Below are 22212 nucleotides of genomic sequence, written 5' to 3'. Positions count from 1 at the left end.
TCATATTGATTACGTAACTTACCCTTTTTCCATCTTTGGTCTTCTTCAAGTTCCAAGTGCCATCTGGCAACTTCTCAAAGAACTTTCTTGCTTTTGGTGCTTGGTCAAGGATATGGGCAGGCGGAATCCCCAGAACTTCCACTATTTTATTCATTTGATCCACCTGTTCCACATGAAGAATATTCATGAATAACATGAGACATAGAGCTGAACAATGCAGTAAGAGTCCAATACTCTATATAATCATGTGAAAAGCAAATGTTAACTACCCATACACATTAAGTTGTGAACTAATTGCAAGTTTAAGAAAAATACAATATTAACTAAACAAAGGGGAAGGGTACCGTGAAACAGAATATATTATATGTTAGAGTTCTAAAAGGCATTGCTATCATTGATGTTTTCTGATCTTAGAATTATTAGTGTTTCCTAATTTATGCATAAAAATAAGACAGATTAATATCACAGTGAGAAAGAACCAAAAAAATCAAATTACATGTACTGTATAATAGCTTCATACCTCATTTGCGCCACTGAAAAGAGGCTCTCCAGTGTGCATCTCAACTAAAATACACCCAAGGGACCACATATCAATTGCAAGATCATAAGGCATTCCCAGTAGCACCTCTGGTGATCGATAGAAACGACTCTGGATATACTGGTATATCTGAAATAAAACAATTTAAAATAGTACATAGCATTCAAAGAGCACTATTCTGTATTACAAAATGGAATTATCATAGAATACACTTTCACAGTAGGGAAAGCAAAGACAAAATTTCAGTAATGCTAAAACTACACTATAAATTTATAAAAATATTTAGATGATAATTCTTAAGAAAACACTAGCTTCTGGTTATTAAACAAAAAAAAAGGGCAGATTCACTCATGATGACAACATTTTATACTTTATGGTTAACAAAGGTAATCTCATGCAATTACAGCTAACTATACAACAGAACTTTGGTCTGCTTACACCAAGAGAAAAGCTATTCTATGAGCCACATGAGAATTACACAGCATTTCTGACAAAACTTGTGGTTTAAAAGAAAAAATAAAAATCAAAAGTCACAGTTTTGATGTGATGAAATCAGATGAAATTACTGTGATTCCACATGGAACAAGAAGCTACACCCTCCGCTATCCTGCTCATTTCACAAGACAGAAAATTCTATCTTAATCCTAGACCAAAAGCTTCTTTTCAAAAAGATTTGGAAGCCAGACTTCTGTCTACAGAAGTTTTCCCTACCTCTCTAGCTAACAATTTGTTTTCAATGCCAATGACTAATACTAAGGTATCCCAAATAGAAGTGGTCACTCAGGCCAGATAGGATTCACTTAACCAGAAGAGTCTGTACTCTCTTCTGAACTAGACTATACCTTGCACACTGAACAGTGCGTTCTGATGAAGTTTTTAGTGAACTCACAGTAAAAATTAAATATCTGAGCAATGTTATCCTTCTTCCCTCCACCCCATCTCCCCACCCCCCACCCCCTTTACCCCCCTAAATAAAAAGCATCTTTGGCAGCCAAGAAGAATTGTTTATGGACTTAATGGCTGTTGTATATATTTTAACATATCTTAAAGTAAATAAAGAACTATACCGGAAAGATTTTCAACAGCTCATCATCAAAGCATATGAACAACAGGACACAACTACAATTTTTATTTTATTTTTTTTCATAATTAATATTATAGTTCTATCCTAATCTAAATAAAACAATGTGCCCCTTTGCCCTAGAAAACCTTTTCACATGTCTTTACTCATATTTATACCACCATTATGGAGTAAGAAGATAATAAAAAAACATATTTAAGAGCAGAGAGCTCTGCAGAGTTCTACAATAAAGTGCTGATGCATTCTGCATTATAAAAGTATTACCAAAGAGAAAAAGAAGATGGAGTGTTTATCTACTATGGCATTTAAATTGCTATCTAAAGCACCTAATGCCTGCCAATATCCAACACCTTATTCAATAATTAATTAGATTAAATTAAATTCATTTAATTTAATAAAATCAAAAATTAATTAAAGTCATCACTGCTAAAGTTTGAATTAGCTATCAAGTACTATGACTTTCAAATATCATGTTTATTGTATGTATCCGGTAACAGCGCAATCAGCAAATCATTTTTACCAATACTTACCCTCTGCCCAAGTTGACAAGAACTGCCAAAATCAACAATCTTGATGGCGCTTCGTTTGGGGTTACAGAGCAGGATATTCTCAGGTTTTAGGTCACAGTGAATGATACTAAGTTCAGGAGTCGCCAGAAAAAGCAGTGCAGTGCACATTTGCTGTGCAAATTTTCTTGTCAGATTCAGTGAGACACCTCTGAAGTTGGTGTTCCGCAATAAATCATACAGATTGTAGGACAGCATTTCGAAGACTAAGCAGAGATGGTTTCGGAACATGAAGTGGCGCTTCAAATGCACTTAAAAAAAAGAAAATAATTAATGCATTTGCTATGCAATTAAGTATTACATACAAATTATGAGACAATGTTTTAGGCCACAGCACTCTGTCCTTTCACTACACACTGCCGAGAAGAGCCTAACTTCATCCATTTGCCTCTCACCTCCCTTTAGGTATTTATGAACGTTAAACAGATCCCGATGCTAATTCCTGAAATATTGCATTACCTAGATCTTTTGTACTTCTTCATTCTTAATATATTTCCAATAACCTCCTACCTTAAAGGCACCAGCATCTGTCCAGGTTCTTGTGGCCTTCCTTCACCTTATTCCAGCCCCTACCTACCCAACCTAAGTTTGCTGGACCTGCCAAGTTGGCAAGAAACACCACCTGCTCCAACTAATTTGTGATTACCAGCATGTTACTTGTCCAGCTGTACTACATGCAACTGCTATACAGCTCAAATAGCCTGGATAAGTGCTGAACTGCCAGACCTTTCCTGCAATGGAGACATCACATTTAAGTGTTTCTCCTCTACTCTGCCACCACAGAACTTAAATACCTTAAAGCATTCCTACACTTGCATTAGATTTGAAAGAAACAAGCTATTAGGAGAGTGACAGCAGACATACCAACAGTTACACCTTATGTCATTAAAAACTGAGCTAAAAATGTACATCTGTAGTCCTGTCTTCTGATTTAATCACACTCATTCTAAAATCTACATTTTTCACCACCTCATACATGGCACTATTTGAAGTGCTTTCTGCCCTACTCAAACACTCTGTGTGTCAAGCAGCTGAGAGTCTATGCACAGATGAACTATCTCTATGCCCTACTGACAATTTACTATTAAAAATACGTTGAATTTTTCACTAAATATTGTTGCAAAAAATAGGTTTACAAGTTCTTGTTCCTATATTTACAAATATTGTACAGTGAAGCACCAAGAGACCTCAGTTTTCACAACACATGTAATACATGGTATGTGTCTAAAACATTATCTATTTGAGGTCATTTATTTAATTTTTATTAATGCTGTCATGTTTATTAAATACCGTGGTAAAGAAAAAGGGGAAATACTCGAATACACCTTAAGAGATTCAGAAACCAACTTGATACAACCATAAAACTACTGAAATCAATTGTGCTTGTCTTGTTCTTGAAGCAGCTTTTTAAAGAAGGAGGGTATGAAATATAGATTTTCTTTCATATAAGCATGTTCCTAATGAATTTCAAATACCTTCAAAACTTTTAAACTGCATATATAAATTGCATTAAGATAATAATATAAAAATTCTTAAAATGGAACCAGTCATCAGATAATTTAATGTGTGTACTACCATTATTTCAAAAATTTCTTTCTGAATTACAGAAATATTAGCAATATTAGTATTTCAGCTTCTACAAAGATAAAGGATATTTAAAAACAGAGTTTCATGGTTTTCTTTAATTATTCTTTCTCACAGTTTTTCATCTCGCCTTACAACATGCTTTCTTTCCATCATATTTTTGCCAAATACTTCACTCCAGAGGATAGGATTTAATAAACTTTTTACTTGAGCTGACTTAATTTCATTCTTACTATAAAGTTCAGGTAGCATATTAATAACAACCTCAGGGAACAGCATGCCAATCTACAGGAACAGAATTATAAGCCCTGGAAATACTTTCTGAGATCTCAATGGGCAAGTCTAAACGTTTAAAAAATTATCTCAATTTTGTTAAACAAGACTTTAAGCTTTTTAAACATGCAAAAATAAAGAAAGCCATAAAGCTACTATGTAACATTCCTTCATGTTAAACACTTTTATCCACAAAGTTTCCCAGAAAACTTAAAACATACTAAAAGTAGTGGAAACAAGCAAAGTACTACAGCTTCTGTAAAAAAGTTGGTCCACAGGAAATGGTTTTAGTGTCCATATTATTAAAAAAATTCCACAGAAGGTCTGAATGTTACAGACTAAATAGCAAGTTGGTTATCCCAAAGCATTTCATATATTTTTCTTCTGAATCTGGTCCTACTATAAAATGACATCTTGATTATGCAATGTAATTTACATTGAATATGACTATTAAAAGTTGGGCTTTTTTTTTCATTTTGTTGGCATCAAAAGCATTAGTTGCGACATCATGCACTATATGGCAAGATAAAAAATATTCTGTTTGATTACATAAAAATAAAACTATTTGAATACCTATATAGTACTTCATCTCAGTGTCATGTTTGTTCATAAGCTCAAGCAGTCGCACTTCAATCTGGGCTTGGTTTAAGAAAGCTTTCTTGTTTTTTATTATTTTGATAGCCACCCACTCCTGTTCCACTCGATCATAAGCTTTTACAACCTGAAAGACAAAAGCCGAATCCATAAGAATAACGTGTCAACTTGAGTTTTCAAAATTCAGCAAAAAATAGGATTATGAGCAGAATTTCAAAATGAATAGGTATGCTACATCAAATGACATGTATATCATTATTAATATATAGTATATAATTGCATATATTGTATTATATAGTATATAATTGAGGTTGTACGTCTGATAGATATATTTGTTACCTGTCCAAAGGATCCTTTGCCTATTAAAGAGTCAATTTCATAACGATCCATCCACTTCTCCCCATTTTTTACAATATAGTCATAGTTGTCATCATCATAGCCATCATTGTAAACTTTTCGCTCCTTTTTGTGACTGGAATCATCTCCTTGGCCCTGTTGATGCCGCCGTTTTTTTTTTGCATAGTAAACCTGAAGTAAGTAATGAAAAGTATATTGCTTAAGAGACCACCTTTTAAAACATCTATTAACAGAAACTGCTTTCATTGTATTCAGCATGCACCTCACCCTGAGATTTCTGAAATATGACTTGGTAAGCTGAAAGATACAGTTCTCTAGACACATTTGTAAACATTTCTAAGATGAGCAAAAAAAATATTTGTGCCACTCTTTGTTTCTTTACCAAACATCAGAAAAACTTTGTTTCTTTACAAAATAATAGAAAATCATATCCAGGATAAAAAAAAAAATAATAATCTTATTGGCTGGTCTCCTGCAAGGAGGCTCGTGACATCAATGATTTCAAATGAGACCTGCAGAAAGGAACTTTTTTTCTCATCTCTTCGCAAGCTTTGTAAAACTTAAATGTTTGATGACTAATTAGAAGGAAAAGAAAACAACGGTATTTCCTTGAGATGAATTTCTAATATTTTTGTAAGAATTTAACATCTTTTAGGCGTGTTTTCAGAACTTGCAAGGAATCAGGCCTAGAAACATAAGTATCCCAATACTTTATTACCTTTGAAAATTCACAGCTATCTAGAGCCAACTCTATTTCAAAAATTTTAGCCATTTTCAAATAAACCTTCACTGGCAGAGAAAGAAATTAAAAACCAATATCACTCAAGGGGCTAAAATTAGATCAGATTGTCTCTTTTTCCTTTACTCTGCATACAGGAACAAACTATTTTTCTGGGACATGATACAACAGGGTATTAATATACTTCTGTTCTTCGCAGTCACTTCAGATTTAATCAAAATAATTTACAAAGAACTTTATCCCACAAGACAAATCCAAAATAATTCCAATAGAGAACATGGTATGATTCAAAGAAAATATGCTTAATAACTTATTTCAAACAAAAACTTCCTATCAACAATATATTACAAAGACAACTGGACCCATTACCTCATTAATATGCTTGTATGTTTTAATCAAATCTACGGAGAGTTTCCTCAAAGGAGCAGTAGCTGGATCACGGAAAGTTTGGGGCATCCGCCTCTGTAACACGACAATATTAGATATATTAGAAAAAACAGGACTTCAATTATACATAGTTCCTTCACCAAAACAAGATATTCCTCACAGAAGTGAGCTACTTCAATATAACATCTTTAAGATGACACACACAAAAACAAAAACAAATAAGAAATCAAAGAAAATAACATTTAGTCCAGTTATTTTTTAATGTATTTCCTAATCAATCAATATCCAAGTACAAACCCCTCCTCCGTACACGTAACTGGTCTAATCCCTACAAACAGTCTTTCCCTTAGTTAAAAATACAGCTTATTTGATTACACAGATTCAAGTTGGTCACAGAATCATAGAATCACCAAGGTTGGAAAAGACCTAAAAGATCATCCAGTCCAACCATTCACCTATTACCAGTAGCTCCCACTAAACCATGTCCATTGATGTTACTGCTCTACCTTCATGGCTGATATATGAACTTTATTTGATGTTTAGCTGCATTAAAATCTCAAATAGAAGTTAGTAACTGCTAAAGAACTGCGACAGTTTGCCACATTAAAACAACATCACATTCCAAATCAAGAAACTCACATATACTATGCTACGCAATATCAAGTTTAAGAAAAGAATTTAAAACCAAAGAAATCTAAAGTGTGCCTATGAAGACAACACCAACTTTTGAAGTTTAAAAACATCCCAGAAAAGATGATTACTCTGCTCAGTTGTGTTCCCTAATACTGATTACTTCTCAAACATGAACATCTTCAACAGCCGGGCATTTTTTTATATTAGTGTCCTAAAGCAGTAAGATTTCTGTGTGACACACTTATTCTTGTGCCTCTTTTTTCCTTGCAGACATGTCCCATACAGCCTCTGGATCTACCACTCAACTGCCATTGCTCCTTAGGAGTTGTGTTAAGTCTTAGAAGACAGTGTTCCTGAAAAAGATTAAGTTCCAATTGGGAAGCTAGAGGTGACTATTATCACCAGATAAAACAGAAAAAAACTAAGTCACAAACCATGTCATTTGTCTAAAGGTGACTAACTGTGCAGCATATACTTATTTAAACAGCACAAATGTACCACAAGGCAAACTGTCAACTTCTCTGTCTCACACGGTGTGTTGGACGCGAAGCTGGGAGAGAGTCTGAGGAGTTTAGCCAGTGCGACTGGTCCCAAAGATTGTCTTTCCCCATTCCCTCTCTTCTCACTGACACCAAATCCCACAGCAAGGTCAACCATCCACAGAAAAGCTTGTTAGAGATGTTAAAGCTCCTTTCACTTCCTTACTCAGTGCTAAGAGGGCCGCCACACTAAACTGTACAATTCTCATCCCATATCATCTGATCTCACACCAGCAAATATGCTCAGGCTCATAACCCTCTTCCAGTTGCTTAATCTCATCTGCTGCCTCTCATTACAGCTGGACTGATACTCACCCTCCTGCAGAGCTAAGCAAAGAGCATAAGCCATCAACAAAAATAATGAAACTTGATAATATGTAAGTATTGCTAAGCTAATAAAGGAACTGGAAAAGCATAATCACTTCTCTTGTCTTTTACAGTATTACTTAATACTTAGGACTGTGGCTGTACAAACAGCTCTTCCTCATACACCCCTCACCCCTCATGATGACCAAACAAATTATATTTTTAATTTAATTAATTTAATTAACCTCAAAAAGTTCTCACCAACAGAAGAATTAAAGACAGTTTGTGTATCTGAAATTTTTGGATATCTGAAATTGGATCTGAACCCAGACACCCAAACAACCACACTAGAAAGGTTAGCTCACACTCTCCCATGGACAGGCAGCCATGGAAACAACTCATGAAAACGAAAGAGACAGACAAAGAGCAAGAGACTGAGAAAGTTTGTGAATGAGCTAAAGAGAGTGCAAAAAAAGCCAAGAAGCTGTCAGTAACCACCCTGCATCTGCAAAGACCAGGACTCTCAACTGCTATAGCCTCAATAGGGCTTGAACTGCAATTCAGAGCTCTGATGTACACCTCTCAGAATGTGTCTACATAACATTTTTACACCCATGTGAGACTGCTGACTTCAAGACTTTCAGATTAGAGACAGTTTCTCAGAGACAGCATAAAAACTTAAATTTCCTCCAGGGAATTTTGACCCAAGTCACATTCTAGATGCTTATACTAATCAATCACTCACTTCTGGATATGCCCCCTACCACCAAATTCCTTCCAGCAGGTTTATTAGATTAATTCCTCCTTAATTCTATTTTTACTACAAGCACATGACCATTTTGTAAATATCAGGAAGGTGTTTTAACATTTCCTAAACAAATAATGTGACATTTCCACAATGTTTTTGTTTCTTCCTCTCATCTGTCCAACAGATTTTAACTATTAAATAAATCACAAAACAAGTCCTAACCATAACCAACACTATTAAAAGCTTTTCAAATGCAAGAATTCCCTTTAATTTCTGAATTTGACTTAAAGAGATGATTGGAACATGGGAGTACAGATAGATTTGCCAGTAAGAGAAACTGGCACACAAATACTTGCAGAGACTTCTGTCTGACCGAGGCTGATATGACAAGCCTCTGTTATTGCAGGTTATGGCTTTAGGAGATAGCTTATGTACAGAAGAACGCAGTAGTTCAGATTAACTATTCAGACATAAGATTGCTCTGATTTGGAAAAGGAATTTGTGGGATAAGTGTTCGTGTTTATTTTCTAATTTAGAAATCAAATTTCCTTTCTTATGAAAGTTTGGAGTCCTTGCTACATCGAACAATGTGTAACATTACCTTCTTCTTCTAGGACTCTTCTTCAGACTCTTTCTCCCTCCCTTTCTGATATAATGTAGATTATGAAACAAAGTGGTCATTAACCAACTTACACATTAACAAGTTCTTTTTTTTTTTTTTATTTTTAAAACCATTTTCCCTCTTGGCTTTGGAGAACTTTCAGTAACAGAAAACAAAAAAAACACTACCCATTTTTGCAAACACCAGTCTCTATCTGGTGGCCAGACAGCAACATTGCAACCTCAGACCTTCCCAAAGATTAAATCAAAAGGTATTTCAAGATGAAGAGACAAGAAACTGTTTTCATTACAATTTGTGTGTCAGTACAGGCCCATCTCCTCTTGACTGGTCTACACTGATGCCTTCATAGCATCAGCACAGATACCTGGGATAATAGCATGATGAAAATTAAATTGCAAGTAAGGAACTGAAACTCCATTTTCTTTCAGTTAACTCTTGAGAAGCAACTTGTAACTAGCATAAACAAGGAAGAATCAAATAAACACATTAAAAAAAAAAAAGGCAGCCAAGAATCCTGTTTATGTGTACTTACCACATTTAAAACAAATCATACTTTAAAGGAACTGTGACCATTAACTCACATATATTACTTTAACTAGCGTAGCATTTGAGGTTTGCTTCATGAATGAAAGAACAGATCATTTGAACTCTCTATATACAGTTTCTCTCTCTTTAGGCATAGGCTTAATTACCAAAAAACAGATGGCACAGTTCCTTGTAAAATGCATGTTATTTTGATTAAAAGAAATTATGAACAAGTATCTATGTTCTGTTACTTGAATGCTTTAATGTAGATACTGAAACAAAAAAACCCAGATCTGCTTCTATCCATATTCAAAGGAGGGAAAAAAGAGAGGGACTGTTGTTAGCTATCAAACAAGATTCATTTTATTAACAAAACAAATAATGAACATTTTATATTATAAAGATTACAATAGGAATTCTTTTTAAAAGTTATGACCTACGTATTAAAGAACTGATCAGACTGGTCTCACCTACTGTAACACCAGCTATTTAAAACTCTTCTTGCATCACAATAATATAAGACAGGAAGTAAGTGCTAATCCCTTATGGCAGACAGCCATATAAAAGATATTGTCTCCCGAATAGTAGAATAGCTCAGGTTGGAAAAGACCTTCAAGATCATTGAGTCCAACCACAACCTAACCATACTACCCTAACTAACAACCCTCCGCTAAATCATGTCCCTGAGCACCACATCCAAATGGTTTTTACGCACATCCAGGGATGGTGACTCAACCACCTCCCTTGAGAACCTATTCCAGTGCTTAACAATCCTTTCTGTAAAGAAGTTTTTCCCAATATCCAACTTAAACTTACACTGGCTCAACTTAAGGCTGTTTCTCCTTGTCCTGTCACCTGCACCAGAGAGAAAAGACCAACGCCCCGCTCTTGCTGTAACCACCTTTCAGATACTGGAATAGACCAATAAGGTCTCCCCCCAGCCTCCTTTTCCCCAGACTAAACAGCCCCAGTTCCTTCAGTCTCTCCTCATAGGGCACATTCTCCAAGCCCTTCACAAGCCTTGTTGCCCTTCTTTCAACCTGCTCCAGCACCTCAATGTCCTTTCTGTATTGAGGTGCCCAAAACTGAACACAATACTCAAGCTGAGGCCCCACCAGAGCCAAGTACAGGGGCGGGATAAATTCCCTAGTCCCGCTCAGAGGGTCAATAAAAATTGATATAATCACAAGTCATAGTAACACTTCTCTGTAGAATGAAGCAAACTTCAGAATATTAGCAAAATTATTTAAGAAAAAAAAGCACATGCTACAGAAACAGAGATACACTGACCGTACTTAGAGCTAAAACTACCTACAGGTAGGGACATAATATTTTAGTCACTGAATCATTGTCTGTGGATACTGCCACCCTTTTCTGGCTTCCTTCACTTGCTGTGTAAAAGTAATAGTAAGGAGCAGGTGTAAGTTAAGCTATGCGCTATAAGTTAAATAAATTTTTTGAAGTGTCAGGCAAACAAGCATCGTCTTCCAACACTTTATTCTGCCTGATTCAGCCCAATCATTTTCGAAAGAATAAAACAGAAGGTGCTGAAAGAATAAAAGAAATTGAAAGGAAAAAAACACATCAAAAATTCTTGTTGCCAGAGCATAAACATATTCTTCCAAAAATATCTAAGACAGAGGGAAATACTTTTACTGAAATGAAATCCATGCTCACATTCATTACAGAGTCTGAAGTCTTGCCATCATTAATTAGGTTAATGATTAGATAGCTGAAATAATTAAGAATTTACTACTACCTGCTGCAACACATTAATTTTCCAGTTATATGACTGTAATCAATAAAATGTCTGACCAACTATTTGGTCAGCAAAACCTAGAAATTTGCAGGTGATAAGTGATCTTAGATCCATTCAGAGAGATGTTCAGCCATCACCCCGACCTTTGAATTCCAGGTGCTTCGTGAAAACTCAACTGTTGTAATTTGTTACCAAATTCTGCCTAGGAATCTCACCTCAACTTCCTTATCAAGTGAATCAATTTTGTAATCTTTTGTAGTTCATAGGAAAAAAAAGTTTCAAACAGCCAGAATATCCATGAAGAAAAATGTTAGCATAGCACAAAAAAATGCTTGTCAGAGGATGTGAAAACTTCTAAGCTCCTATCTTATATTAACATCAGGCTACGCTGAACTCTCAAGATAAAGTCAGTTGAGACAGAACAGAGAAATATTACTGCTTGTTTCTGTTCAAGAGAAAGGTCTCAGTTCTCAGCTTTTCTATTCACTCCAGGCCACATCCTCTCCCTGATTTCTCAAAGTGGGCTCTGGTACTTGTCAGAGAAGTAAGACCACACAACCCCATCCTGCAGGCAGGCCCAACACTCTGCGAATCACTGAGTGAGAGTAAACCTCTACCATCCAGCAATTTGGGGGAAACAAGAGCCTTAAGCCTGACTGACTACTGGAGGATGAATGGAGGGTGAGAAGGGGGACAGAATTGTATGTTCTTATCCGTAAATTAAAACCTTGTAAATAAATGGAAAACCAAAGCAATCTGGTTGTCTTTGAAGTATCTTCCAGTTATTTGCTCCCTGATAATGATGAGTAAGTTTTGGCCACCATAACCATTAGGCAATAGGTGCAAGAAAGGATCATGTAAACATTTTAAAAGTAACATAACTTTAAAAAAAACAAAAACTAAAAAACCCACATAATTTTAATATAAATTGCCATTACTGTTTCTTAACCTGTAAACTGTGTGATTGTGAATGATTCATAAAATACCAGAATATGGGCTGCGAGCCATTACAAATCAAAACACAAGCAGGACAGGGGGAATAAAAACAACGAATTAACATTCAAGACCTTGCTTCCCCACTTTCTGGTTACAAATGGAAATCATCATGGGAACTCGAACAAGATAATACTCCTCCAAAAAAAAAAGGGAGCCAGTCCTCACAAAAGTGATAGATAGACAAAAAGAACTGGAAAAAAAGTCAACATAAGGGAGAACATTTTCGCTATTCATCAAAATGACACTGTTTACAGAAAGTGGTGCTGCTCCAAATGCTAGAAGTTAAGAGCTCATTTAAGCAACTTACAAGCAGTATCCTTATGTATCTACTAGCAGCCTGATGTTCATTTCATAGAATTGTTAAGGTTGGAAAAGACCTCTACAATCACCTAGTCTGAGAGTTGACCCGTCCCCACCACACCCACTGCCCACATCCCTCAGTGCCACATCCACACGGCTCTTGAACACCTGAAGGGACGGTGAATGCACCATCTCCTTGGGCAGCCTGTGCCACTGCATCACAACTCCTTCTGAGAAGGAATTTTTCCTAATATCCAACCTAAACTTCCCCTGTATGTAAAGCCATTCCCTCTCATCCTATCTTTGTTACCTGGAAGAACTGCCACATCCCATCTTGCTACAACCTCCTCTCAGGTGGTTGTAGAGAGCACCGATATCTCCTCTAAGCCTCCTCTTCTCCAGACTGAACAACACCCATTCCGTCAGCTGCTGTGCACCCCAGTAACAGCACACCCAAAACCATGCAGGGTGAAGAGGAGAGCTGGTGGCATTTTTGCCTCTCTCTCTCTTAGGGAAGTAGAGTTTGAGTCTTTGCTTACAATAAACAGGATATCCAGCCTGTTTGGCTAAATTAAAGCATTGGGGGCTTCTTGACTTTTTTCTTTCTCCTTATCCCTTTCAAATACTGCCTCAGACAGGTCAGATACTTTTCTTTTAAACACAGAATATTAAACAAGAGAAAAAATTTACTTTCCTGATACTTTTACATCAGCACAACATGAAAGTGTTTTCCCTCTTTATATGAGGGAAACTCGGTTTTATAGACTTCGAGAGGCAGCGGAGTGCTCAGCTTGGACAGCAGCCACCAGCTCGGAGTAGCAACATAAACGATGTGTCTGGGCAGCCCTCATCCCACACACATCCAGGGGAGGTGTGAAGGCCTCCATGCTCTGCTCTGCCCATTGCAGCTACCTAAATCGCAGTGGGTGCTCAGCAGCAGATGGCCGCAATGAATTTGACCACAGCCCCTGTCCCAAGAGGGAGCAGAACACCTCACTGTGCATCTCTTTCCTCAGGATGGAATAGGAGGCTTTTCACTCCCTGTGCAACCCAGAAGTGGAAATACACAGGAAAAGTGTCACTTCAGGCTTTGCTGAAGTGGGGAGGTCCAATCAGACCCAATGCTTTGGTTTAATGACATCTCACCACCTTGGAACTGCACTGGAAGCTGATCCAGGCACCTTCACTTTACAGGGCTGTTTGTGTGAATGGCTTTGGTCTGTCTCCAGCTCTAGCTGGGTAGAAAATAAGCCATGTTTCATTGTGCCTAAACAGAATGTCATTTATTATCTATTTATTACCTATTTTAATATCTCCTTGCTCTATAAAATGTCAGGATCACAAAAACTGAGACTTCATCACCCTAGGTTTTATTTCCAATCCAGTCATTTTTGTGTGGACAGGAGCAACACACTCTGCTTAGGAAGCTCAACAACTGTAGCAGTCAACTATCTGCGCTTTTTAACGCTTGTATTCTTGATTTCTTCAATTAAAGATTCACTAAGATGCCCTGTAAATCATTTCACACATTTTTAATTAGTAAGAATAGAGTTTATTTGAAGCATTAAATATTTAGAAGATTTGAGGGAAGGCATTCCTTGCTAAAGACTGTTCCCAGCCTGAGCAATTCCCAGCCATGCAGTTCTCCGCTCCGGCCAGCAGATGGTGGATGGAGCTCGGGAAATAAATTTGCCCAGCTCAACCTGGCCGGCAACAGTATCGGCCCTAGGAGACTCCTGCTTTCCTAACCACGGGGCTGCGGCACTGGGGTAGTCCCGACACACTCTCGTGACCAAAGGAGCTGGCAGCTCGCTGCCCATCTCTGCCCATCAAATGTACCCAAATAAGCTGCGCTGGGTGAAACTGGTAGCACCAAAGAAGTCCCAAGTGTCTGGTGTGTTGATGGCCTCTGTTGCATTGTGAAGCTCTGGGAAAGGAAAGCTGAAACCTAACTTCTTGTCTGTCCAAGCGGATGCAAGACATTGTATTAAAAAGTTGTAGTCTCTACCAATTATGCTTCCTCCATCTGCCAAAGGTCACCTTTCCCTTCTGCTTTCATTTATGGTGATTAGATGCATCTATTTAGTCCTCTACAACAGAGATTCAGCTCCTTCCTTAGTTAATGCAGAACAATTATTCTTCATGCACACAAGTCAAATTCTTAAAATCACACTTGCTGCCCAAGTTAAAAACCATGATCTCCTTAAGCAGATGTACTTCAAAACATAGGTGGTATGCTAACTTATGCTACTCAAGAGTTCACCATCACTAGGATAGGTTGATGTTACAGGGTTTAATGACAGGCACACACTTAACAAAAAGAAGAACTAAGGGCTGATGTTGGGATTCCAACAGAGAAACAAGGCAACCACAGGAAGACTGCTCAGACAGTGACCTCTGTGAGAGTTTTTCCAAACCTACATATACAGGGCAGAACTGCTTTTATAAAGGACAGAGAGAAACAAGTTGCAGCACATTCAAGGCAATACCTTGAATAAAAAGCAGTTCCTGTAAGAATGCCATAGAGAAACAATCTGCAAGATGTATGTATCATGCAGACATGAAAATCTAGATATTATGCAGATTTCATCCTGTACAAAAGGCAAGATGATAGTGGTATCCACAGCAAGGGAGAAACTTAAGACTGCACAAAACCTTCTCCAATGGAGGCCCGTGGTTTGTACAAAGGGATATAAGAATAAAAATCAGGTTTTAATAATGATGAACTAGAACTGACAGCTAGACATCTACAAAAGTGCTGCAAGAAACAAGGAATGAAAATTTTGCTCACACAGAGACAAGGTGTAGAGCAGATGATCTGAGTCACGAGTATAAAGATGTTAGCTGAATTTGGTTTCGCAGATGAGTTTAAGCAGAAATACCATGCAAAGGCAAAAAGACAGTGAGATTTACCAGTAGGCCAACAGAGAACCTTCTTATCAATCTGGAAGCTACCAATGTGAAGTCATTATGTGACGTATAAAAACTAAGAAGGGGTAAGAAACATAAAAAACAAGAAGCAGAAGATTGCAAAAAGTTGCCTATAGTTTAAGTCAACAGAACTAAAAGCAGCCAAGATGATAAACAAGTAATGACTCAGGGCTGCTTAAGCAAAGATCTATGAAGACTTCAGCTATGTAGTTACAGTAAAATATTAAGTCTCAAGCTAAGTGAAGAGGAAAAAAAAAAAAAAGAGGATGGAACTGGAAAAAAAAATACACACACACTAATTCTAAAATGATAGTAATGTTACAAAGACAGGTTTATTGCCCATATCAGGAGGTGGCCAGCTGTTCATTTCTCCATATGGTTAACCTCTCAGAACCAACCAAAACTTTTTGCCTGTATTCATATACTCCTCTTGGTAGGCTACATTCTTTGGTCAACAAACTGAAAGCTGTTCTTCAGATTTCTATTGTTCATCTAGTGACCAGTGACAGGACGAGGGGAAATGGCCTCAAGTTGTGCCAGGGCAAGTTTAGGTTAGATATTAGGAAGAACTTCTTCACAGAAAGGGTAGTTAGGTACTGGAATAGGCTGCCCAGGGGGAGGTGGTTGAATCGCCATCCATGGTTGTTTTTAAGAGCCGTTTGGATGTGCTACTCGGGGATATGATTTAGTGTAGGGTTTTTAGAGATAGGGATCCGGTTAGGCTGCTGTTGGACTTGATGATCTTCAAGGTCTTTTCCAACCTGGGTAATTCTATGATTCTATGATCTACCATTTAAAAAACATTGCCACCACAAACAGCAAGAGATGGTGATGCATCCTGAAGTTCCTTGAGCTTGCTTTTTTGGATAAACGACAACTAAGTGCTATTACGCGCTAAAAGCTCGTAGATGTGACGCCAGATTATAATACATAAGTAAGTACCCTGGAATGGCTTAAGGAACATGAAAAAAAAATTCTTAATTGGCAGACTGGTTCACTAACTTCATTGCGGAGGTTTTGGCCTTTAGCCTAAAAAAAGCCTCATAAAATATTTTTGCAGATTTCTTAAGATAATACTATTTTCGATGATCAGATCTACTCTTCCTATTGGATGGCTTACATGAAAATAAAAACATTCTTTGCCAGTTCCATTCACTTCTCCATTCTTCACAGAGCCCCCATCAACACAAATCTCCAAATCTTAATATCAATTATCTTGGCATTTTGAATACTCTCATCTTTCTAATCTTCTTCAGTATAAGCTCCTTCTGACAAAGCAATACAAATAGAGCATCTGTGGGTGGTATTGTAGATTTTCTACTGAAGACAGGTAGGAGCAGACCTAAACCTGGTGGCAACAAAAGACTTCAATCTCCACATTCTTTAAGTGAAACACGTCCCATTAGACTGCATCAACTTTTGAAGTTATTATTTAGGGACTTCCTGAATTTTAACACTTTCAAACTCATCAGTTTTGAAGTCTTGACTACTGGGCTGTGCCTCTTTAAAGAAAGCAACAGACTTATCTTCTGCGTGGGAAGAGAGTACCAGAAACAGCTCAAAAGCATCCACAGACATTACCCCTAATTCTGCTCACTTTAACTGACAGCAGTAGAATCCCAGTGATAAGTAATTTGCCTTTCCTAATATTGTGTTTTGTACTAACCTTTACATTCCAATTGTACTAGCTAGTGACTCTGCAACCAAACACTCATCATTAAAACAATCACATTCTAACATCAAACAGCACTGGGGAAAAAAGGGGGAAAAAAACCAACTATTAGACTCTTTCCAACTTGATTTGAATGATCTCATACTCCCCTCTTATCTCAAAAATAGAATAATCACAATAAATATGTACCAGATATTTGAAAACAACATCCAGAAAAATATTTGTCCATTCATCCTTGAACCATGTGCCTCAATCTTCTAATTTATACATCTGTACTGTACTTAGAGAAAGAATGTCTACATCTAAAATAACTTACCTGGTTTGTTAAAGGTTGCTGAATCCGGTCAGTGTATGATGAGGCAGAAACCTGTTGGTCATTTATGTTCTGCTGCCGACGATCACTGTACTGCTGATGCGAATGGGACATTTGTCCAGCCATCTGAAGGCCAGCAGCATGGAATGAAAACGATGGTGCAAGCCGAACAGATGAAGGTTTGCATGCTGAAGTCTCTCCTCCTAGAAAGATAACGGGAGTTTTTAATTCAAACTTAATGGCTTTAAAATATTTGCCTGAGTTAGTCTCCACCTCCAAGCCTACAGAGCATACAACAAACTGATAGTTTCACCATTTTAATATGCCAAAGTTTTCTTACACAATCAACCCAGAAATCATTCTCATATAAAGATTATCTAGCTGAATTACCTCTTTCCATTTCAGTTGTGACAAGTTATTCGTTAATAATTTATTCATATTTATCCTTAACATCCCATTTCTAATGTCTTTATCTGTATGTACTAACTCAACTGGAATTTGAGAAGGGTTATTTTCAAACATACAAATCTTGAATGTGGATATCAAAGACAAAATAGTGTTCACGTTCTGTCTTTTAAGGCTGTTAACAGCAACTTTTTGAACTGATGATACCAAAGGAACAACTTGTGCCCAGCTTCACCTGCTCATCTTCTCTGGTCTCAGTGCCTACAGTTTCCTACAAACAGTTTGCTTACTAACCTACATTTTGAACTTTGAATGTACAACGTGCTTCATCTCAGCTTACTGACTCCAACTGTTGAATTTCATGGAACTACGGTTAGCAAGTATGCAACTTCAATTAATTCCTTTTGGGAAGGTGAAATCAGACTGCAAGAAGCAAATGCAAAGCAAGAGACAAACAAAATGCCTGGTGTCAAGTTGCAGAAGAAAGGCAAACTGCATGGCCAGAGTATTATATTCCGTAGCATACTTAAAAATGCCAGATCCCACAGGCACAGAAACTGCCTCCAACTGGGATGGATCCAACATCTCTCAACTGTTACTTCAGATATGTCAGATGGCATTTAATTGATTCATAATCATCTTGTATCTTTACTGTTCTCTAACAGCAGAGGACAAAATGCAAGTACAATTCTGTCTTCTGTGTTAATGGAAGTTTAGCATGTTCCACATGTAACACCTATCCTTTTGCTTTGTGATGACTAGGTCAGAGGGGAAAATTCATCTAAATGAGTACCACGCTGGCACAACATAAGAGAGAACACGATGGGACAAGCTGTCAGGCATACTGAAACCAAAGAAAATGAAAGACGCCACTCAAAGAATACAAGTGAATTCAAGAATTCAATCTAAAATCTAGAAGTATAACTATGAGTAGGGATTAAATTTAGAAGTGAGATGTGAGATAAGCAAACTCTTTAACCAACCAGGGAAACCTCCACTGCATTTACAATCACAAAATCTGCAAGAAAATATAATCAGCACAAAACAGGAGATGAACATCTCATGTCAATTTGACTTTCTTAAAAATAACTGGCTATTCAGTTTGCCACTTGTTCTAAGTTAACAAAAAAAGAAATACTGAAAATGATAGCATGCCATTGACTTGGCAACTATTAAGAAAATAAAAGCACTACATGGGATGGAATCAAACATCATTTTAAATTAAGATTGTTTTTCTCATGGAAGCTTCATAGTGTTCCACAAGGCCTCGTGCAAGGTCTTGCACATGAAATGGGATCATCCCATGCGCAAACACAAGCTAGCAAAGTAATGGATTTAAAGCAGCCCTGGAGAGGAGGACTTGGGGGGTGCTGGTTGATGGGATACCAAAAAAAAACACAACAGTATGGAGTTCTCATTTACACTCTGAATCCACAGTACCTTCTGGTACACATGAAACATCACATCATTCAGAGAATACACTGAAGAATGCATTAGATGCAGCTTTTTGTTTTCTTTTTTGGTGTTCTTTGGATTTGTTTTAGAAGAAGGAGAGAGGGAAAATAGAAATGTAAAATTATCCCTCAAAAGAACACTTGTTTTATATGAGCTTGAAACTTTCCAAGCAGGCACATCCCTTCCCCTCTTGATTCCACTAGTATGATGATACAGCTTCAGTTTTCTGCATCTTCCAAACTGAAGACAGTCAGATGGATCAACTCTGTTAATTCAAAAGCAGCAGCTCAGCAAGAAGAATTTCATGAGAAGGCGACTGGACTGCAGAATCACAAAGGAAGTTTCTCAAAGAAACAGTTTGACAATGTACTCATTCAATTTAATTTTTCTTTTTTGGACATTCAATGTCTAACAAGCAGTTACCTATTTGCCTGGTGATAAGCTATACACAAACAATGACATCAGCATATCCCAATCAAAATGTTTCTCACTGTGAACAATTTTATAAGTCACTGTTGTATGTTAGAAACATACATCAGTTCTACAGGGCAACACTTAAATATGAGAGCTTGCCTACAGTCTGATGACTGGAAGTCCGGTACACAAGTAGACAGGTGGAAATTGGCTAGTTAGTACAGTGTGTTCTTATGCCAAAGAGAGAGGCATTTTAATAGTCCCTGTCAATATGATGGTATTCAACCAGTAAAAATCCTGCAATAAGCAAGAATCGTTTGTGTCAGAAGTTTAAGAACTGGAATTGCTGGCTCCAAACAATCAGTAGCCAAGTAATTTCTACCTCTACAATTTCTGACTGTCACTGAAATGGAGACATAGAAGTTCACAGGTTTCTCTTCCTGAAACCAGTCCTAGCTATCAGCAAAAAACAAGTATGTCCAGGATATGACCCTTGACGAAACACCTGACCTCATCAGATTTCAGACTTTGTTCTATGATACTTGCAATCTTTCCATGGAACAACAAACCTCAAGAGAAACTCACAACTTATCATTGTGAGCCAAGAAGTAGCTAGTAGCATTAGAAAGAAGTGAAGAATAAGGATAGAACACGAATCTTGACCTCTGGTGTTAGGCTGAGTTGTCACTCATAGAAGTAGGGGCGTTTGTGTAAGGTTGATGTTCAAAAAACTTATGATGGCCAAACTTCTGGAGCTCTAGATATTTACGGAATTAACCAATCTATTGACACCATGAAGGTACTAGGTTCCAAAGGAGCTATACACATACTACAGGATACAAACAGGTAAAGAACAAGTCCTATTCAATCATCAGTTTCCTTTCCAATCACTATCTTGAAATGGCTACACTTCAGTATGCAACTTGGGAAGGAAACAAAGTGAAAGTAAAAAGCACGCTTTAAAGGAAGACACTGTAGACCAGAAGTGGGTAGAACTATCTTAAGAATGAGTTTTAAATAATGCGTTAGGTCAGAGAATGGCAAAAGTTATGTAGTTGAAAAGTCAAAATAATTTGTTTGCCTACAAGACTAGATCAGAACTCGTGACAGTATGGTCCAAGTACAGAATGCATCTCTCATTTCAAGGCCAGGTTGGATGAGGCCCTGGGCAGGAGGCTGGTGGCCCTGCTTGTGGTGGGGTGAGGGGATGGAGATTCATGATTCTTGAGGTCCCTCCCAACCCAAGCCATTCTATGAATCACTTCAGCCAGGAGGGCATATTTCCTACAGTTATGAACGTAACAGCTCTTTGAAGTGAAGCTATTCTGAGTACCCTACTTCATTAATGATGTTCCATGTCCCATAACGTAAGGTAAATGTAAATAAGGAGAGCAAACTTTTTGTCTTTCGTAAATTTACTGTTTCTGGAAAGTAAAAAGTGAGCCAGAAATGAGCATTAAAAAAAAAACAAACAAAAAATAAAAAATGCAAAGCCATTGTACAAGCAAACCGCTGTAATGATAACCAGAAGAAAACAATTAGAAGGGGATAGATAGCATAAATGCAATAATAGGTAAAACCTAAATTATAACCTCAAACTGGGTTCATAACTCAGAACAATCTGAAAATACAGATACTGCATAAATGGACTGGCCTAACACATGGAAGAAGGTAAATCTCATTTCTTCAAAGAAGCACTTGAACATGGTAGAAAGGGAATAAGGTCAAGAAAAATTGATTCCATTTATATATTTTGAAAAAATTCAATACAGTTTCAAAATTAAATTGTCTAACTCACCTACAGAGTTTAGAATCTGTTCTTACAATTTTGACTTCTATGTAACTCATATCCACATTAGCTCCTCATCAAAATTGTCTAACATATCCAAGTGGTGTTTTAGACAGCATTGCTGCTACTGCCCTTTTAAAATAAAACAATCCTCAAACATCCGTCAATTGACTGTTAAGAGTTGTGGGAGTGCTCTGTGTGCCACCCGAAGAGTGGAACACTGTCTCTAAACCAGAATACACCAAGTAGGTCAGTAAGTATTGACTTTTAAATCAATTTTCCAAAAAACTGTTTATTTTGCTCTTTTAACTCTGAAGTCTAAGAACATGAAGACTTCACCCAAAGTTTTCCCTATGGCTGGGTCATTGTAAGGTCTACACTCTAGACAGGCTGTCCAACATCTAACAGAACTGGAAATCATGACAGAACCTTTCCCAACGTCGTTACTTGGGCTACATGCAGAATGTATCATGCATACTTTCTGTCTTTAAAGACTGCCCAGAGCTTAAATATCAAATTCAATATTGTAATAAAAAGCTATGTATATTCAGTGTTTCATGTTCCTTTTCCAAACGTGGAATGTAATCAAATATAAGCCTGGACAAGTGCTACGTTTAATGCTGAAAACAATTACATACTATACAGACAATTCTGGACTCAACCATGTTAGAACTAAACCTCCAGAG

The 22212-nt window shown here is 37.2% G+C and overlaps 1 protein-coding gene across 1 annotated transcript in view; it reads right to left on the bottom strand.

Annotated features, from left to right (window-relative positions):
* DYRK1A (dual specificity tyrosine phosphorylation regulated kinase 1A) overlaps positions 1 to 22212 on the bottom strand; it is an 80362-nt gene that overhangs the window by 5035 nt on the left and 53115 nt on the right. The window contains exons 3-9 of the mRNA XM_015882419.3: positions 17467 to 17666; positions 6102 to 6194; positions 4976 to 5164; positions 4616 to 4763; positions 2150 to 2436; positions 521 to 667; positions 23 to 163 (exon numbers count right to left, since the gene is read on the bottom strand). Of these exons, the coding sequence (XP_015737905.1) occupies positions 23 to 163; positions 521 to 667; positions 2150 to 2436; positions 4616 to 4763; positions 4976 to 5164; positions 6102 to 6194; positions 17467 to 17666 (1205 nt within the window). The remainder of the gene's footprint in view (positions 1 to 22; positions 164 to 520; positions 668 to 2149; positions 2437 to 4615; positions 4764 to 4975; positions 5165 to 6101; positions 6195 to 17466; positions 17667 to 22212) is intronic.

This window comes from Coturnix japonica, chromosome 1 (genome assembly GCF_054131305.1).
Source record: "Coturnix japonica strain WE chromosome 1, WE-NBRP24, whole genome shotgun sequence".
Classification (NCBI taxonomy): Eukaryota; Metazoa; Chordata; class Aves; order Galliformes; family Phasianidae; genus Coturnix; species Coturnix japonica.
The sequence above is the reverse complement of the archived record's forward strand: the minus strand, read 5'-3'. Positions and strand labels throughout refer to the sequence as shown.